The sequence below is a fragment of the Epinephelus fuscoguttatus genome, linkage group LG10 (genome assembly GCF_011397635.1).
Source record: "Epinephelus fuscoguttatus linkage group LG10, E.fuscoguttatus.final_Chr_v1".
Lineage (NCBI taxonomy): Eukaryota > Metazoa > Chordata > Actinopteri > Perciformes > Serranidae > Epinephelus > Epinephelus fuscoguttatus.
The window spans coordinates 7,460,224-7,478,915 of record NC_064761.1 but is presented as its reverse complement, the minus strand read 5'-3'; the positions used below and the strand labels follow the sequence as shown (position 1 = coordinate 7,478,915).

Genomic DNA, 18,692 nt, shown 5'->3' with positions numbered 1-18,692 from the left:
AATAAAAAGATTCCCCTGTTTACATATTGCATTTTGATGTAGTATTTTTTTTTTTTTTTTTGTTAGAAAAAATAATCTGGATGCTGTGGTGCAATGCAATTGAATGCAAAAAAGACAATCTTTGAGCCACTTCCTAATGTTATTCATTTATTTATTTTGACACAGTATTTAGGCCATTCTGTCAAACTAAGCTCAAACTTCAGACCACAGGATATAACCAAAATATCCCCCAGTCCCACACTATGTGTAATTATCCCCTGGTTAGGAATGTGACATAGCCTGAATTCCCCCACAGATGAGACCCAGTTTGTGAAAACTTCTCTTACACATGAACAAGCCTGTAATTAATATGCAGAGAGGTAAGGTTTTGTTCTCTGCGTGTGTTTTTTTAAGTAGGCCATGGTGTGCATGCTTTCATTTGCCTAATGAGCTGAAAGTGAGAGGCGGAAAGTTTTTGTTCCAGAGCTTCATTACGCCTTCAAAATAAAAGCTTTGAGGCTCCACTATGATAGAATACATGGTAAGTCCAGCAAAATTAATGCCCCTCTCTGGTTGTGATGAAAATGTCTTTCACAGACTTGTACAGGCTTTTGAATTATATCTTTCTGTTAGCTTTCAAGTTAGATATAAAGTCAGTTTTGACTGACATTCAAAGTTAAACAGCAGTCACCGTCCCACAAATGAAAAGCCATGGCCTTTTAAGACAACTGGATTATCATTATCCTTGACAAACAAACTACAAAAATAAACTACTTTTTACTAAAAAACAAAAAGAATTCATCTTGATGGAAAGTCTGAATCATAAAAATACTCATAGTTGGTCAAAATTTTGAAACAATTGGTTGAAAATGTGATTTTCAGAGACACAACATGGTAGCCTAATTCATAATTTTGATAAAAAGAAACTGTTAACATCTAGACAAAACCTAAATGTGCAGAAACACTTCAAAAATCTAAATAACAATGACAATTCACAAAAATAAATAAATAAATATAAAAAAAATAGGTAAGTAAATATAAAATCTGTATGGTATTTGGATCCTAACAATAAAAAATATTAAAAATAATAATAATTTGTAGTGCTTAACCTACTTTATTTACAAATCTTGAGGTGGCTGAAATTAAAATTTTGCTTTCCTAGGTCATGATTTTCGTCTGTTGGTCTATAGGTCAAATTTTGGAATTGTTAAGTTGTAGATTTTACTTTGAAAGTCACTTTATCATTTACTATCACTATTTCAGAGTAAAATACTATATATTAATTATCTCATAATTTTGACATAAGTTACCGAAGTTACCTTTTTATATTTGTTTTGGCGTTCTGACTGCAACTCTTGGCTGCAACACAGCTTTATCAACACGGCTTTTATTTTGTAAATGACGGCCGGTGCCGGAAGTGCTGTCCTCCGGGCCGGAGGAGATCCGCAAGAGTTTGAACAAGTTTCTTCTCTGTTGCGTTGGCAGTTTGACTGTGAAGATGCTTCCCGGAGCGCTGGCCGTGTTGCTGACTTTATTCAGCCTCACTGAGAGCAAAGAGAAAGACTTTTATACTTTCAAAGTAGTGAACAGCAGGGGGAAGTTAGTGTCCCTGGAAAAGTACCGGGGCTCGGTAAGTCTGGGTCTGAACAGATGAATATTACAGTAGGCTATAGTGGTGATGCTGGAGTCTTCACAGTAACCGGTCTCTCTGCATGTCGGCCGGCTGCATGACTGAATGTTGCATGGGAATGTTTATTTATTTCTTCTCTCACTTGTTGTTGTTAGTAGATGTGACTAACACAGCTCTGCAGAGGATCAGTGTGACTGTAGCCTGCTCGGGATGTCCCATCATGTACCCCCGCTAGCCTACGTGGCAACAGGCCTGCAGAGCCGCTGTAGCTGCAGGAGAGTTTTCATTCAAATCAGGTACCGATAAGTAGACAGGATTAGCCTCAGTCTACATTTAATGGACTGATTTAGTACTCTACATGAAACTTCTGCAGATTCTATTTAAGTTTACCAGAGTCATTAAATGAGTCTTAACATACGGGATTTTGTTCGCAGGTAAATTTCCAGGTATGGTGTTTGTTTTTTTGTTTTTTGCTGTTAGCCAGTCAGGTTTTGTTTAACACTGTTCATATCAAGAGATAACAAATGTAAGCAAAGTGGAGCTGAATGAAGGAAGCTTGAGGTGCGTTCATGTGTGGGCAGCACAGTATTAATGTTGTAGGAAAATGTATTTTATATGATAAAGCCTACATATTTACACCTGACCTCTTTTTTCAGTTAATGTGAGGATCTTTTTCAAAAAGAAGTAAATATGCATGAATAAAAATAAACATGACACCATGTGTAATTTGTAGGGCTGACTCGAAAGCTTCAAAGCTGCAATCATTGCCATGGTAATCTATATCCAAATCCATTTTCTATAGCAGTGGTTCCCAGCTGGTGGGTTGCAGTCTAAAGGTGGGTCACGGCTTCATTCTGAGTGGACCGCAAGTGACTCACAAACATGTCAAGTTTGTAAAATAACACACTTTATTTTGGAGTGCAGTGAATTTCCAGCACAGAGCTTTTATTTTGAAGTGCTGTTTCCTACTGCAGAGTGTGTGACTAATGGACAGCTTCTTGACAGAGATGGCAAACTAGCTCAGTTACGTGCAAATGCAAGTATGATGCTCAATATATTAAACTGCATTGACCTTGAAGTAATGACTGCGGAGAAGTCTGGACGCCATGGCTGGAGCATTTGGGAACCACTGTTCTATACCATCCCAGCTGGCCACCAACGTTCTTAGACTCTCTGTACGTTTACATGCATGGTTACAGCTTATCTAGGCCATTTAATTGGACTACTGTCCTTGTCCCAGTATACAAGCACGGGAGAGGAATTGATTTATTGACCAAAGTATGTCCAGCTCTGCTATGATGAGTGGCGACATGCCTCCAGCTTGTTAGTATTGGACCTTTTTCCAGTTGACCTATTACATCACTGACCAAACAATCGACAAACAAGTTAGCTATGGTTAACTAGTGGCAAACTGGTCCCGTGATGGACAACTTTACAGCTCTGTGCATTTCATACTCCCAAAAATGCATGGCTCTGGATGTAGATTTCGCCATGTTGTTACTGGCCTCTTCCTCTGTTACACATTTAATGCTTTCGACTTCCAGATCAAAGCCCAGGGTGGACACTGTGGAGCATACTCAGAGCATCCAGGCCAGTTTGGGTTTCAGTGACTGAAAACACGTAGGAGTAATTCGACTCCCAATAGCATTATCTGGGTGTGTTAGTCCAGCTTTGAGAAATTAGATTTAGTGCCATTTCAGTCAGACTAACATTTTTACTTGTATTTTAAAAGCCCGATTTCAGTCAGACTAACACTATAAATCTATTTTCACTAATGTCATATAAACGTACTGATTGATATCAGGTTGAATTTAGGTTGTGATGTTGGGTGACCAAAATCAATGGCAGGACATCTACTGCTAAAGTCAATTTGACGTAGAACTCTGATGACAGATGATGTTGATATTTTGTAGGTTTTAAGTTGTGTTGTTAAGTAACAAAAATCCAATGTCATCTTGACGTAGAATAATGACATTTTGTTGTCAGGTATAGAGCAAAACATCACAGTGTTAATGTCCACACAGTGTGAAATTCTAACATTGATAGACATTTAAAATATTGTTAATGTGATTTTCATTCCGAGCAATATTTGACGTCTGTCTAACATAAAGAGTCAAATGTCTTTCTGACGTCATGTTGATGTCAGATGCCAGCTGGCGTTATCCCAAATAGCCCATAAATTAAGAAATGGTAATCCAACATAATTCATTATACATCAACATTAGTTATTAGTTATTCTCAGACAAGGACATTTAAACTTAGTGATCGGCCTAGCTTTGTGACCCAGATAGTTTGACCACCTGTGACAGGCTTGCAGATTAGTAGGCAAGATGTTGTAAAAGTCAAGTGTTTGGAATAGTTAAAAAAAAAAAAAACAATAAATAAACAAAAACATTAACAAAGATCACCCCCCAAAATATAAAATATGTATCCTGCCCAATGTCTCGGGTTAAAAGGTGTCTTTCACAGATGCTTCCAAATTCTTATAGTTATCATAGCTAGTTACTCATAATATTTGAAACATTTTAGTGTACTGTTGTTTTAAGTAAGTTGCCATGTTATGAAGGATTTGGTTCATGGGGTTTTCAGATACAACACACGTGGAATTGCTTCATTGTGACACTAGATGTCAGCACTAGATGATGGGATCATCACACTGTCAGTCTGTCCTCCAAATTAAAGAATGCATGTGCTCACTTTCCCAGCGATGAGCTGCTCTGCCATCCTCTGCAGAAACTCCTCCTTACTGACTGTGAGCTGAGGCATGAAGCTGTAACATGTATTAACCTGCACTAACATGCTCAACTGTTTCTGTGCCGTGTATCTGCACAGGTCCATCCATGAAAACCTCACTAATACTTAATGTGAAAAGGTAAACAGCAAAGGCATTGATTTGATCAAACATGTTGTTTGACTTTCTGCCTGAATCACAGTGTACACAGTTACATGCGATCTATTGCTGAATTGATGAACATAGTTTTTAGCCACTAATGTCAATTCATATATTGTAAAACAGTCTTGCAATGTATTTCATAGCTGTAGACATATTACATACCTGTCTGTGAGGAGTTTTGAGTTCTCTCCATCTTTGGAATCACTGTTGGCTCATGTTTTTTGTTCCTCTGGCAATTCTTTTCTTTTTCTCTTTGCTGATCCTGCCCCAGTATCAGCCAAGCCACAAAATATAAAATGTCAAAAATAAAATTCTCCAAAGAGACAATCTTATCCTGCTTACTTTTAACTGGCTGCCATACTACTCACGGCCAAATTTCACCTTGGAAAATGTAAACAAAAGTGCTTTCGGTCTGCTCACGTAAATCATTTGGCATGATTTTACAGGGTATTGGACCTGGTGACAGGCACTAAGAATAACTGTATACAAATAAGCAATCTTATCGCTGATGGTCTTGTTTGTATATGTAGGTCATATAGAGGGATCAGCTTTAAGCTGAGATTTTGACCCTTTTCTATCAAAATTAGTGTGTACGCAGGTTTTTAAATGTGCGAAAACTCGTCTAAAATAGGCATTAGACTGATTTCCCATTACCAGTACACCAGAGTCACATGGCTCTACAGTAGATGAGTATTCCTCTCTGTTTTTTTTTTTTCATTCATTTTTTTTTAACCAGTGTGTCACGTTCAACGTCAGGGACAGGCCAGAAAACAGGTTAGTAAACAATAGAAAGCAGCATGGAGGCCAGTGAAAATGTTACAAAGTGTTACCTCTTTTTTTAATATATCTCTTAGTTATTCAGTCTCTCTCTCAAACTTGGTGCCGACTAAATTTTGAACGATATTTAAGCGCTGCTTTTATAGAGACAGTACCAGTGACTACTGCAGAGTCATTTGTCCCGGGGCTGAATGCAGATTGTAACATTTCCCATGTTAGCCAGATGTTAGCGAGTGGTAGTGTTTTTTTTTCTTTGTTTGTTTTTTTGTTTATTTTTTTGTTTAGTGGGAAAGGAGCTTTGCATAACCCGTTAAGAATACCTTGTAGTTGCTTGAAGTTGCTCTTAAATAGAACTGATAAAATAGATTATAGTGTTTCATGTAGTAAAAAAAATTCATCACAGAAAAAAATGAGGCTGAGGCTTTGAGGCTCCATCAATTGTGTACTAGTTGTTACACTTAGATTGACCCTGATATGAAACTAAAGATATATTCTGTCTCTTCTCTCACATACTGACACATCTGAGATAAACACAAGCTAACAAAACTAACAGATGATGTGCACAGAGCATGTCCTGTCCATCTGCTCTCATTCAGGTATATGAACAGCTGTTTATAGTCTCTCAGCTGCTGCTGACGGTTGTTTAGTGACAGTCAGGATTGTTAATCAGAGTTTTTACTGAGTGTTCCTGTGGCTTTAGGTGTCCCTGGTGGTGAATGTAGCCAGTGAATGTGGCTTCACTGAGGAACACTACAAAGACCTGCAGCAGCTCCAGCGGGACTTTGGGCCGTATCACTTCAACGTGCTGGCCTTCCCCTGCAACCAGTTTGGGCAGCAAGAGCCCGGCAGCGACAAGGAGATTGACAGCTTTGTGCGCAGAGTCTACGGAGTCTCCTTCCCCCTGTTCAGTAAAATTGCGGTCGTCGGAACTGGAGCAAACAATGTCTACAAGTACCTTGTTGGTGAGTGAGATGTGATGGTGTTGGTGTGAGTTTTGTGCTTGCATCACATTAAGATGTTTTCTTTATTCAGTAACTGAGCCTGAAGATGACCAGGTTTCTAATTAACACAGCGGAACGTGGTGGATCATGTCATTATAAAGAAAATGTTTGATTTCAGAAATGACAAATGACTAATATAACATGGATGGTACATGCAGTATTCCTGTTAGAAAGCTGACGGCCTGTCCACAGGCCCTTCTAAGGTGTTCTTAGATGATTATGATATGTAAACAACCGCTGTATTTTTTGTTATTTAAGTGGTTTACTCATACGACATATCTTTTGAAAGCTACGCTCCTTGCAGTTGTTTGATGCGGACCATTGCAAGATACATCCACACAGCAGGATCAATCAGTGCGTTTGTCAGACAAAAACAAACAGCATAATTTTATTCCACAGACTGATATTATCCAGACAAAAACGCTGCTTACACAGTTCACAATGCCATTAGTCCAGATGATCTAAAACCAGCGTTTAGTCCAAACACATTATTACATCCATAGATATCAATGAACTGCCTTCGCATCATTTCAAATATTTATATTTCTCCACACATCATCCATAATTTCTCCTGTTTTGCATGGAAGGGAAATGACAGGCCAGATGCCAAAATGGAGGCGAACTCCTGGCCTTTTCATTGACACCTCACTTGAGTCAATAGGAGCTTCCAATGCTGTTGCTATGGCCTTGATAGGCAACGAGAGCCTGTGTTGAAGGAATGTACTTCATTCATATTTCTGGGGATCTAGCCAATCAAAGAGCAAATAATTGGCCCCATGGCTTATGGGTCTTATAGTCAGTGACACTCTGGAGCTCCAAAGGAGATATGAACACCTTACAAGCCCCACAGGCTGTTAAAAATGTACAGAGATGATAAACAAATGGCTCATATGTTGTGTTAGGGGAAACAACAGTCTCTCTTACCAATTTAGGCTTTTTAGAGGTGCTCCTAAATAGATGCCTGTGTCTGTGCTGATTTGTTTTTCACTCACAATCACATTTGTTTAACAATCATTTTTTGGGGGGGGGGGGGGTGCCTGAACAAAAAAGAAAACCATGTGTAAAATGTTTATTTTCTGTGATAATGTTATCTCCTTTGAATTTGGATGGTGTGATGCTTCATGATTTGGTCCCATTGTGTTTTCCAGCAAATACCTCCCAGTTCTAGTCATCTGCAGCATCTTTTTTCAAAAAAATATTCAGGGGAAGATATAAAATATTTTATTTAAGTGTGTTGAAACTTATAAAACTCAATGAGAAGCACTTACAGTAATTCTGACTGTTGGGGAAAAAACTCACATCATTACCTTTCAAATGAGACCATGTACATCAGGGGGCGATTGCTCTGAGACAACAAGGGAGGCTGAACTTCCTCTAATATGCACTATTGAATTTACATTAAAATAAGAATTTACATTGGATTAAACATGCGCTAGGATGCGTTTCACATTATGACTATGATGTTCAAACGTCAGCTGTTTATCACCAGTTTTCAAACGCAACCTCCCTGTCATACATTCTTGTGTCAGCACGGTGGACGCAGAGCCTCCAAGCATTCCTGTGAGACAGCCCTAAGCAGGTTTTTTTCATGCAGCAAAGCGAGACGCTCATTGGATAAATGCGACAAAATCGTCACTTCCAGGGAGGCTCAGCTTCCCTGGGACCTAATGGAGTGGTAGGCGGGAGAGGACGCTCGGTGTATGCATGATGATTGGAGGAATTGTCTAAAAGTCTGAACCCCTTTGTGATTGACAGCACTTTTGAAATGCACACCGGCATCATTGCATTTCAATCTCAGTCCCATGCAGATATTTACAAGTGGAGTTGTCTGACAGAGTGCCGTCCGGAGTTCCTTATTTCCATAAGCGATATAGCTCATTTTCAAACCCATCTGAAAATCTTTGAGGTGTGTTTTGCTGTGGTTCTATGGCATGAGTGTGATTGAAAAACGGCTTCAATTAAATGTTCCTTTAATAAGTTACTGCCTCGCTACAAAATGACAAATTTTATGATGTAAATTTAAAGTGAGCTTCCCGCTTGAAAGACCAGCAGCTGCCACTGATGTACGTGTGCTAAAAATGGAACAGAACAGTTTCCACTTTACTTTGGGTATGCCTTGGATAGGCGTTGCAGGTGAATTCAAGCGAATTTTGCAGGATGCTTAAAATATTTGACACTGAAATCCCATATACAGATATATTTCACTGTTAATTAATTACATGATGATTTTATTTGTGCTGGTCAACTTAGTGGGGTCAGGTGAAACTGAACATTTGTCCACTGTTGTTTGACATAATGTTTTTAAATTGTGCAGGCTTTCACTTCTTTTTCTTCTCTCATTGTCTGCAGAGTCTTCTGGAAGTGAGCCTGACTGGAATTTCTGGAAGTATCTCATCGATGTAAATGGCAAAGTGGTTGGTGCATGGGGACCAAAAGTTTCTGTCAAAGAAATCCGACCCAAAATAGCTGAAATGGTGCGGCAGATAATCCTAAAGAAGAAAGAAGAGCTATAACCTCCTGTTAAAAGACCCCGTAGTGTTTGGATTAGATTTAAATTCATTGCTACATGAACCGAAGAGATAAACTGAACACATTTATTTTGCTTGTACAATCAGACATTGTTCAGTAAACCATTCAATTCAAATCACACAGCGAAAGCAAGTGTTACTAGCTTTCTGAAAGCACTGATGAAACGCCACTATGTTTTTAAATTTAATGTTAAGTTTTATACCAGGTGAATGACATTTGAAGCTGCAGCTTGAAGCCAAAGAGCTCCTGTTCTCCTATTTGTTAGTCTTGTGGATTATGTGTTTGGTTTTGTATTCACTCTGATTTGTGGAATAAACATTTACTACAAGGGAGATGCCTTGCTACTGAGTTTGTTACGCAGTCCTATTTCAAAACATTTTAACATTTCTTTGTGCATGATATCACCACATTGGGTTGTAAGCTGTAAGCACATATTAAGTCTTTTGTAGTGTCTACAGTAGTAGTTGTCAGTAACTTCAAACTTGATGTTGGTAAAACAGAATGAATAACAGCTGAAACAATGTACAGTACAGTGCATCTTCACAGGAGAAGTTAGAATTGTTGATTGTGGTTATGCACCATTAACTTAATGTCAACACTTAAAGCGACACTTACCTTTCCGGGAATTTTGTGCTTTTCTTTGTGTAGGTTAAAATGCTATTAATAAGCTGATGGCACACTAAAATGTAAGTGAATTCCACCAGAGATAAAAACTCATAATTACACTATTCTCATACGGTTCTAAGAAAACTCCGACCAATCATTGCATTTGGACTGAATGCAAAGATTGGCCGAGCGTCCTGTCTGTCTTCCCCACATGGAGGTCTCCTACTGGCGTAACCGCTCGCGTATCAAAATCATTATTTTTACAAGTTAGACAGTGTGCGAGAGTTTTTCTATATGAAGGGCTGATTAGACCTTAAACTCTGAGACCTCCTTCTTTCTCTGTTGCTTTAATAGCACGTGGACTGATTTCTGTGTAAAGCAGGTGTATTCAAATTACCCTATGCTAAGCCCCGCCCCTTTGTGATGGTTGGTCAAGCTGTCACAGTTAGCATGGATCCCACAAGAAACCCTGTTTCCACTGTGCAGTCTGGTACACTACAGTTGTTTGCTAAGCATTTTTTTTACGTTTCCACTGTAAAAAGTTGTGGATGGTCCCAGTGGATGGTACCTTACCGCTACCATTTTTGGTACCCCCTCTGCTGCGATGTGAATACATTAGCACACCTTAATTGTCTCTGTTGGTTGACATACATACACTTATAGTAATGAGTGGATCTTCAAACGTTTAAACATTTTGACCTGATTATGTGAACTGCATATATTCTTATCCTCACTTGGAGAACAAAAGCATTGCAGAGCCTCATTCCTGTGGATTATGGCAACACTTGACAACACACCCCAGCACTTGCTGAAGATGGACTAAATGCTCAGACCTGCTATTTTTTAAATATCCCATCTCCACTCTTGCTGGTCTATATTGTTCTGAAATGTTGGCGTGCAGCCTAGTTCTGTGGATGATAAATGAGGTGCACACTTACCTCTGTGTCACTGGTGATGAGGAAATGCAGCGATCGCTGGATGGAGCAAAGTGATAGCAACCCTGCCACATGTAAGAGTGCTGTTTGTGGTGGAAATGCAAGGGTCTAGGTACCATGTCTGAAGGGTTACTTTTGGTTCCAAAGGTACTATACTGAAAGCGTTTGGGGGAAACGGGGCTTAGCTAACTGCACTCCCTGAAGCGATATCAAATTTTTCGAAAAACTAAGAAGCAGACAGAAGGGTCTACACAATGTGTTTTAAAGACATATCCAGAATGTAAAACTCACACAGCAGAAAGAACAAGTTAAAAAGATAGTTGAAAGATGAAGGCTGTAGTTGAAAGATAGTTGAAAGCTAAAGGCTATAGATCACAGTATAAAAGTGAATCACTACATCACTGGCGATCAGGAAAGAAGACAATAAATATAAAGGGAAATTTTGATGATATTCAACCAGCTGTGCATCAGCGTGTGCAGAGGAATGGTGTGCGGCCTCCCCCTGTGCCGCCAGCTGCAGGACCTCTACCAGCAGGCAGTCGGGAAGCTGCAGGGGAGGCCAAACACTGTCCATCTGCACACACTGCAATGACTCACAGCTGGTTCAATATCGACAGTTTCCCTGCTTCCCTGTAGAACAGGTTAGGCCTTTATTCACTGTTATCATCATTAATATGCAAAAGTAGCATGTGTTTACATTCAATAGGCTATATCTTCAGAAGCTAGCTAGTTAACCCTACACTTTTCAGGTTCTTTTTGGTTTTGGAATGGTGAAGAAACCTATATCTCCTTCCAACCTCATGAGTATCATTATTACATTTTCCCCAGGCACAAAGTTTAGCTCAAAATCCACAAAACCAGCCTGAAAATAAAGGAAAACTGAAACGATCACATAAGAGTCTATGAAGCACAACTGTGTTGCTGTCAGACCCTTGTTGGAGCTGGCCGATACTACACTATGATCAGTCTGCAATACGAGGAATGAGACTTAGAAAAGGTTCAGTTGGCAGCCCACAGGCCACATCCAGCCCAGAAGCCATCTCTTAGTCATCTCTTAGGGATGAGTACCAAACTAAAGAGCCCCAGGGCAAAAGTATTAAAGACTGTAGTATCACTAAGCTCAGACGTTATCAGTTCTTTTATCAGTACTTTAAAAAAAAAAAATGGTTTCATTTATTGTAATGGTGCAGCCTCTCTCTTGTTGTTTGCATGTTGTGGCAGACCACATAAAACACACACACACACACACACACACACACACACACACACTATGAAACTCGGCGTGTTTATGTAAGTGCAATTATACCTTTGCCAATACTTTATCAATACACACACATACAAAAGGTTACACAAGATGAAAATAATACCAGTCATTGCAACCTTGTCATGTCTGGTAACTATTTGTAGGCAGACTATCCAAATGAAGTGTTTTCATTCCATTCCAATTTTTGTGTGGACTTACCATCATACAGTAAATGGTTTCTACCAGGAGAGGGCACTTCTGTGCCTTGTTACCAGTTCCTGTCACTGGTTAAAGCAGCAGTGCAAATATATTATCACCTAGTTTTGAATTTTGGCTGTCAAGGTACTGGGTCCACTTGATGTGTGAAACAAATTATTTTTTTTTTTGTTATTATTATTTTTTTTTTCCTAAAATGAAGTATTGCATTTGTACAATTTGCAACAAAAGTTCAACTAAAAAACAATGTGAAGCATTTTTACAGCTTCTATCATAAGTAATGATGAACTGCCATAAGCAGGAGGCATCCTGTACCATAATGTTTGTGATTGTAAGAGTGGGATTGTTGTGTATGTGGAGTGGAAGGAAAACATTTGCATGTGCATCGCTTGTATGTTTGAGTGAAGTCCTTCATCCTTATATTGAAGGGGAATCAACAGTGATTTCCAGCAGGTGTTTTGAAAAAGGTAACATTAACCTGGACACTGCACCTTTGTTACAAGTGGAGACTGTGTTTAGACTCATTTTTGCATTTTAGTGTGATAAAGATATTTTGTGGGAAAAAAGAAGGGAAAAAAAGCAGGTCGTGTGGACATTTTATCTAAATATCAAAAATATCTGTAAACATGTAGACAGGCACTGGGTGAGGTCTGTCTGTTGTCTGGACATAAACCAGCAGGTGACATTATTATTTGGAATTAGGCAAAGTAAGTGTCACGAACATTCAAATGCAGGGCTAAGTTTAGTTTCTGTGGTACGGGAGATATGATCGTTTTGCATCATGTTATAGGTCATTTGGCCACCTTAACAAAACACACATTTCTGCACACAGATATGTAGATTTGAATTTGTGTGCAGTACATTATGAGCTTTTTGGAGATTTGTAATCATTTGAGGAACACAAAAAGAAAATAGCTCCGTTATTTATTATTATTATTTATTTTATTATTATTGTGAAATTGACGCTCTATTTTTAGAACTGCATTTTTGCAGTTGTGTGGGCAAAAATACTATTGATATAACTGTACTGTCTGTATCTTGTTGTAAAGGTAAATAGTGCCGGTGTGCCATATGGAAAAATGGAAGGGATGTAACAGCGGAACATGTATTGAATAAGAGTTCCTCTCTGAGAGAAATAGAGAAGGTTTAGTATCATTCAGAGCAGAGAAGATGTCAAACCAGTTTTTGTTTAGATTAACGGCACAGAATGAGCTGTGGAAACATTGCACAACAAACTGGTAAAAAATATTGTACATGAATGTGCTGAATTTTTGAGACACATAAAGTTTTTGATACCATAAAATTTACCAACAGGTGCATAGGACAGAAAAAAAGTTTCTAGCTTACTGATTTTACGTCATTAAAATATTAGCTCCTCAGTCGTGTTATTCTTTATGTGAGTAACAGGACTGCGTTTTTAGCATAGAATTAGCAAATACACAAAGTATAGCCACATAGCGTCTGTGCTAACAGCATGCAGTCACAGAGCACAATGTTGTGATTAACTAAAAAAATAGTACTTCTAAAATAAACAAATAGCAATTAAAAAAGAATTCAGGTAACAGGACTGAACGCCATTAATGACCCATTCACTCAGAGCAAGAATATCATCAAATATACAGAAAAGTAAATGAGAGAACTTACTTTTGGTCTTCCCATGGCCTTAAGAAGATTCAAATAAAGCAACTTCCTGTTGAACATGTGACTTAAGTAATGTTCCATTTTTTCCAGAAGGGACAAGGTGTTAGGATAACAGGACTGAGTGAAAACACGACACGACTAAAAGGTATAATTTAACTAAAATATTATGGACTTTTTACAAATAAAATGTATGCAAAACAGAGTTGGATATGGAGTAATAATAATGAAAAAAAAATTCTGAAGGATTTTAATGATTATATTTCATAGTGAAGTGTAGAGTTAGAGGCTGGGGACATGCCAGAAATGCTATTTTCCAGTGTTCTAGGTAATTTATTTTAAAGTTTTAAATTATATTTCCAAAATATGCATTTGGGGCAATGTGCAGGACATTTTGTTTAATAATAAAATGTATTTCACAGTTAATTTTCATGCATATTTATACATGTAATGTCCTGGGGATGGAAATGGCACTCATTTGGACAGTGTGCACTATTTGTAATTTCAATCATACAATTTACTGACTGAACATTTCTCTGTGTTCTTTGTTTTGTTGACTGCAGCATGTGTTATAGAGTGATTACGGCAGTGAGCAATCATTTATGTGAATCAGAATGTGGTTAACTGGTTACCTCCAAGAGCTATTCTCTCTTAAAGACAGCATGAGAGTTCCTCTTTTTACACTTGTAAGTTGGAGTTAACAGCCGCCACAGTTTTACCACTTGATGCCTGAAACACCTTCAATAGTGTCAGTTTGAATTCTTGTTTGGAGCCAGACTAGTCTTTAGAATACAAATTTGGCTGTGGGGATATTGTAAAAAAGACATCATGGGCCCTATTAAAACAATCCATTGTGCATGATGCTCCTCCTGCGTAAATGTGCACAGCATCTCTCCTCATGGGGAGTCGGACAACTGCTCTGCTCTCTGCTATATTTGAGTGAATGTTGAGGATTCAAGATTCATTTACAATGTAACTGATATTTTCCTCAATAGTGATGTATTATTTCACCCACCCACAACCCATCCGCGTGTCCCTGTTTGTGTAACAAGCATAGTGTACTCACATGATGAACTTGCCTACGCAGTTGCATCTTACTATCTGAATAATGCATCCTTTAAAGGTGCAGTGTGCAGGAGCTGTTTAGAATCTATATAAGGAGCAGGTCCTCAGCTACGGAGATTGTCATGTTGTGCTACCATGTTTCTACAGTAGCCCAGAACAGACAAACGAAACGCTGGCTCTATACAGGGCCATTAGGGTTTTCACATTGGCCACTGTAGTTAGCAGCCCCTGATGATGACAGCACTGGAAAAACAGTGATTTTTTTTTTTAACATGAAACTTCTTTACTCAGTGTTTTCACCAGTTTAAATCACCTGATCCATTTGTTTGTGGAAGGAAAAGACCTCCGCAGTTAATGTGGCTCCTGGTAATAACCTCCTGAACATCTAGATCTTAAGTTATCAGAGAAATAAGGTGAGCACAGATTAGCTGGTGCTGCTAGCAGCCTGTCTCCTAAATGCCAAACACCGTCGGACAAACAGTGATTTGTAACTAGTTTATTCAGTGATTTTACTGGTTTTGATCACTTAGTCCATTTATTTGGAGAGGGAGAGACCTCTGTGGATAATCTGGCTCCCAGTAAAAATCTCCTGAACAAAGAACACTGATGGAATTCTAACAAGGAGAAGGTTCAGCTGGTTGCGATCTGCAATCATCACTGCTAGGCACTGCTTAATCTCCTAAATCTTACACTCTGCACCTTCTTAAATAGCAGAAAAATACTGTGTCATTGACTTCAGACCAGGTTTTTGTGGCTCAATGGCACAATTGCTTCCTGCTGCCTCAAAATAGCAATAGATTAACAAAGCACCTGACCAAACCTCATTTTACGACCAACAAGCCCATGGGCACACAGATGGATGAAAGTACATTTACTACTTACGCAGCATGGGTGCTGGCCATGAAAATAAAAACTGCTTTTGTGTGAAACTAGCATCGCAGTTGCACTGCCCTGTGAGACAGAGCCGTATATCACCTATGGCCACCATCAAATCCCCTACCAGCACAGTTCCACAGTACAGAGGGGCCTGAAAGAAGGATGAACCTTCTCTCTCCCTATTTTCCATATTCACTGAATTGAGAAGTGCTTGCATTTATTGGGAGCCAGACAACCAGCATAAAATACAGGATGAGAATACATTCTACTGCTGAAAACCACTGATTTTCCATGTGCTCCCCCATGATATAAACATGTACGCACATCAGTATAGGATACCATTCTATAAAGTAGACCTTAAGGTCCTTGATAGGTTCTGTCCTTACAGGAGGATATTTATTTTTTCACTGCAGTATGAAAATCAACAGGATTGATGGGAGGCCTGCTGACCACACTGCCTTGTTACTGCAGTGCACAGTGGCTCTATTGTGTAAACATCAGTAGTCTGAATTTATGCAAGAGGAACTTGAAATAGCCATGGTGAAATACATTATGAGGAACTCAGTTGATATTTGTGCTCAGATATTCAGCTTTGTCAAGAGGTTTCTTATAAATGACTTGTAGTGTTACAGAAAAAGTGGAGGAAGTGAATGTAGGACAATCACTGTGGTGTCACCTGTGGCCTGAATGAATAAACATTCTACTGAACTCAAATGACAACTGAAAATGCATGGAATGGCAATGCATAAGTGTTGCCTACACACTGGGCAGCTTGACACTTGGCTCCTGCAGCTCAATGATCTGTAGTCACAGGCACCTTAATGTACTGGCTTACCAGGGCTAAATTCCTCTAACTGAGTACCAGGGGCCTTAAAAGAGATGAGTTTAAAAAATTGTTTAAATGTATATACTATAAATTATATTATTATGTTGTAGCATTGTGGAGTAGCTAGGTGAATGGAAAAGGAATGATGAGGGGACAATGTGCGTCTGCTAGCCCAACAGACCTCAGGTTTATTCCCTTGCCGCAGCAAAGCTAACCCGACATTAAAGTGTCCTTCAAAGGTAGGGTGGGTAACCTGGTGCTTCTCTCAACTTACAGTCAGGTCCAAAATTATTTGGACAATGATATAGTTGTCGTCATTTTGGCTCTGTACACCACCACAGTGGGTTTTAAATTAAACAATGAATACCTGCTTAAAGTGCAGACTCTCAGCTTTCATTTAAGGCTTTTTTCAAAAATGTAGTATGAACCGTGTAGGAATTACAACCATTTCTTCACACAGTCCCCCAACTCTAAGGGCTCATAAGTATTTGGACAAACTAACATGATCATCAGTTTAACAGTCAGTTTTAATACTTGGTTGCAAATCCTTTACAGTCAATGACTGCCTGAAGTGTTGGACACATAGGCATCATCAGATGCTGGGTTTCTTCCCTGGTGATGCTCTGCCAGCCCTTTACTGCAGCCGTCTGCACTTCCTGCTTGTGTTTTGGGTGTTTTGCCCTCAGTTTTGGCTTCAGCAAGAGAAACACATGCTCAGTTGGATTCAGGTCAGATGATATGACTTGGCCATTACAGAACATTCCACTTCTTTGCCTTAAAAATGTCTTTGGTTGCTTTTGCAGTATGCTTCAGGTCAATGTCCATCTGCACTGTGAAGCATCGTCCAATGAGTTTTGAAGCATTTAGTTGAATCTGAGCAGATAATGGTGCCCCAAACACTTCAGCTTTCATCCTGCTGCTCTTGTAAGCAAGACAAGACTTCACTAGAATAAATACAGAGGGTTTATCACAAGATGCAAACCATTGGTTAGCCTTAAAAATGGAAGGCCAGATTAGAGTTTGTCAAAAACCATCTAAAAAGCCTGTACAGTTGTGGAACAGCATACTATGGACAGATAAAACAAAGATCAACTACCAGAATGATGGGAAGACAAGAGAAGGAAGAAGGGAAGGAACTGCTCATGATCCAAAGCACACCACCTCATCAGTGAAGCATGGTGGAGGTACTGTTATGTCATGGCCATGTATGGCTGCCAGTGGAACTGGTTCTCTTGTATTTATTGATGATGTGACTGCTGACAAGAGCAGCAGGATGAAAGCTGAAGTGTTTGGGGCACCATTATCTGCTCAGATTCAACTAAATGCTTCAAAACTCATTGGACGATGCTTCACAGTGCAGATGGACATTGACCTGAAGCATACTGCAAAAGCAACCAAAGACATTTTTAAGGCAAAGAAGTGGAATGTTGATAATATATTTGCACTGCTGCTTTAAACAATATTTGGCCAGGGAAGTCACAGAGGTTTCCTGTGAAAGCTGTGATCATCAACTTACTGTAATGTAGAACAAAATATATATTCACATTTCGAAATTCCTGGAGACTGACAAATCTGGTAGTTGTAGCATTGAGCAGCAACAGTGGCATCAGTGGCATGTGGGAAAAGTGGAGCATAGGGACCTGGTGGAGGCCTTCAGTGACTGGAGCGATAAGAACTGCCTCCTCCTGAACTCCACCAAGTCAGTAACAAACATACTCATTTTGAACCAAACCATAATGCTTTTTTAAAAAAAACATAACCACATATTTTGTTGCCTAAACCTAATGAAGTAAACCTAAAACAGAAGTTTATTTTAGAAAGAGACTGTATGTATTTAAGAAGTGGACACTGTACATTTCCTGTAAAAACAAAACTTGATTTTGTAAAGAGACAATGCATGTATGGAGGATAAATTGACATGCTGTCCCTGAGCGTCCAAAACTGACACAGGAGAGGTACCTAGAGTGTCATAATTTGATTGGAGTACCACTGACCAAGCATCAGTATTTGAGAGAATGTGTTGATAAAACACTTATAGATTCTCTTCACTGGATGTTGTGAACATGTCATAGTCTAGCTCTTGACTATAACAAGACCCCCACTTTTTCAAATGTCATTCAGGCCAGTATTAGTAAAGACCTCACCCATGGCTTGGAAGAAGATCATTGGACACTTTGCCAAATATAACCTACATGTCTCACCTGTGAAAGTCCTTTACTTTTTAACCTTTAACAGGAGTAGGTAACTCAACTTCTTTAAGCACTATCTGGACTAATGACTGTCAGTCACACATAAAAGAAGACACTCAGGTGAGCATGTGTCCTATTTGTACCAATTTTTCTCTGTGACCAAACAGAGCCAAACTGTTTTATGGGTTTTCTGTACCTTAGAAAAGAGTATACAAGGAGTAGAGCATGTTTAGCAGATCAGTGCAAATTGTTGCAGAAAATGTCATGTCATGTCATTCAGAGGGTCCCT

General features: G+C 39.0%; 1 protein-coding gene across 1 annotated transcript; it reads left to right on the top strand.

Annotated features, from left to right (window-relative positions):
• Positions 1 to 1,400: 1,400 nt before the first annotated feature.
• Positions 1,401 to 9,133, top strand: gpx7 (glutathione peroxidase 7). Its single transcript, XM_049587099.1, has 3 exons — positions 1,401 to 1,609; positions 5,980 to 6,241; positions 8,630 to 9,133. The coding sequence occupies exons 1-3, from the start codon at positions 1,478 to 1,480 to the stop codon at positions 8,791 to 8,793; spliced, it is 558 nt and encodes a 185-aa protein (XP_049443056.1). The 5' UTR covers positions 1,401 to 1,477; the 3' UTR covers positions 8,794 to 9,133.
• Positions 9,134 to 18,692: the final 9,559 nt, after the last annotated feature.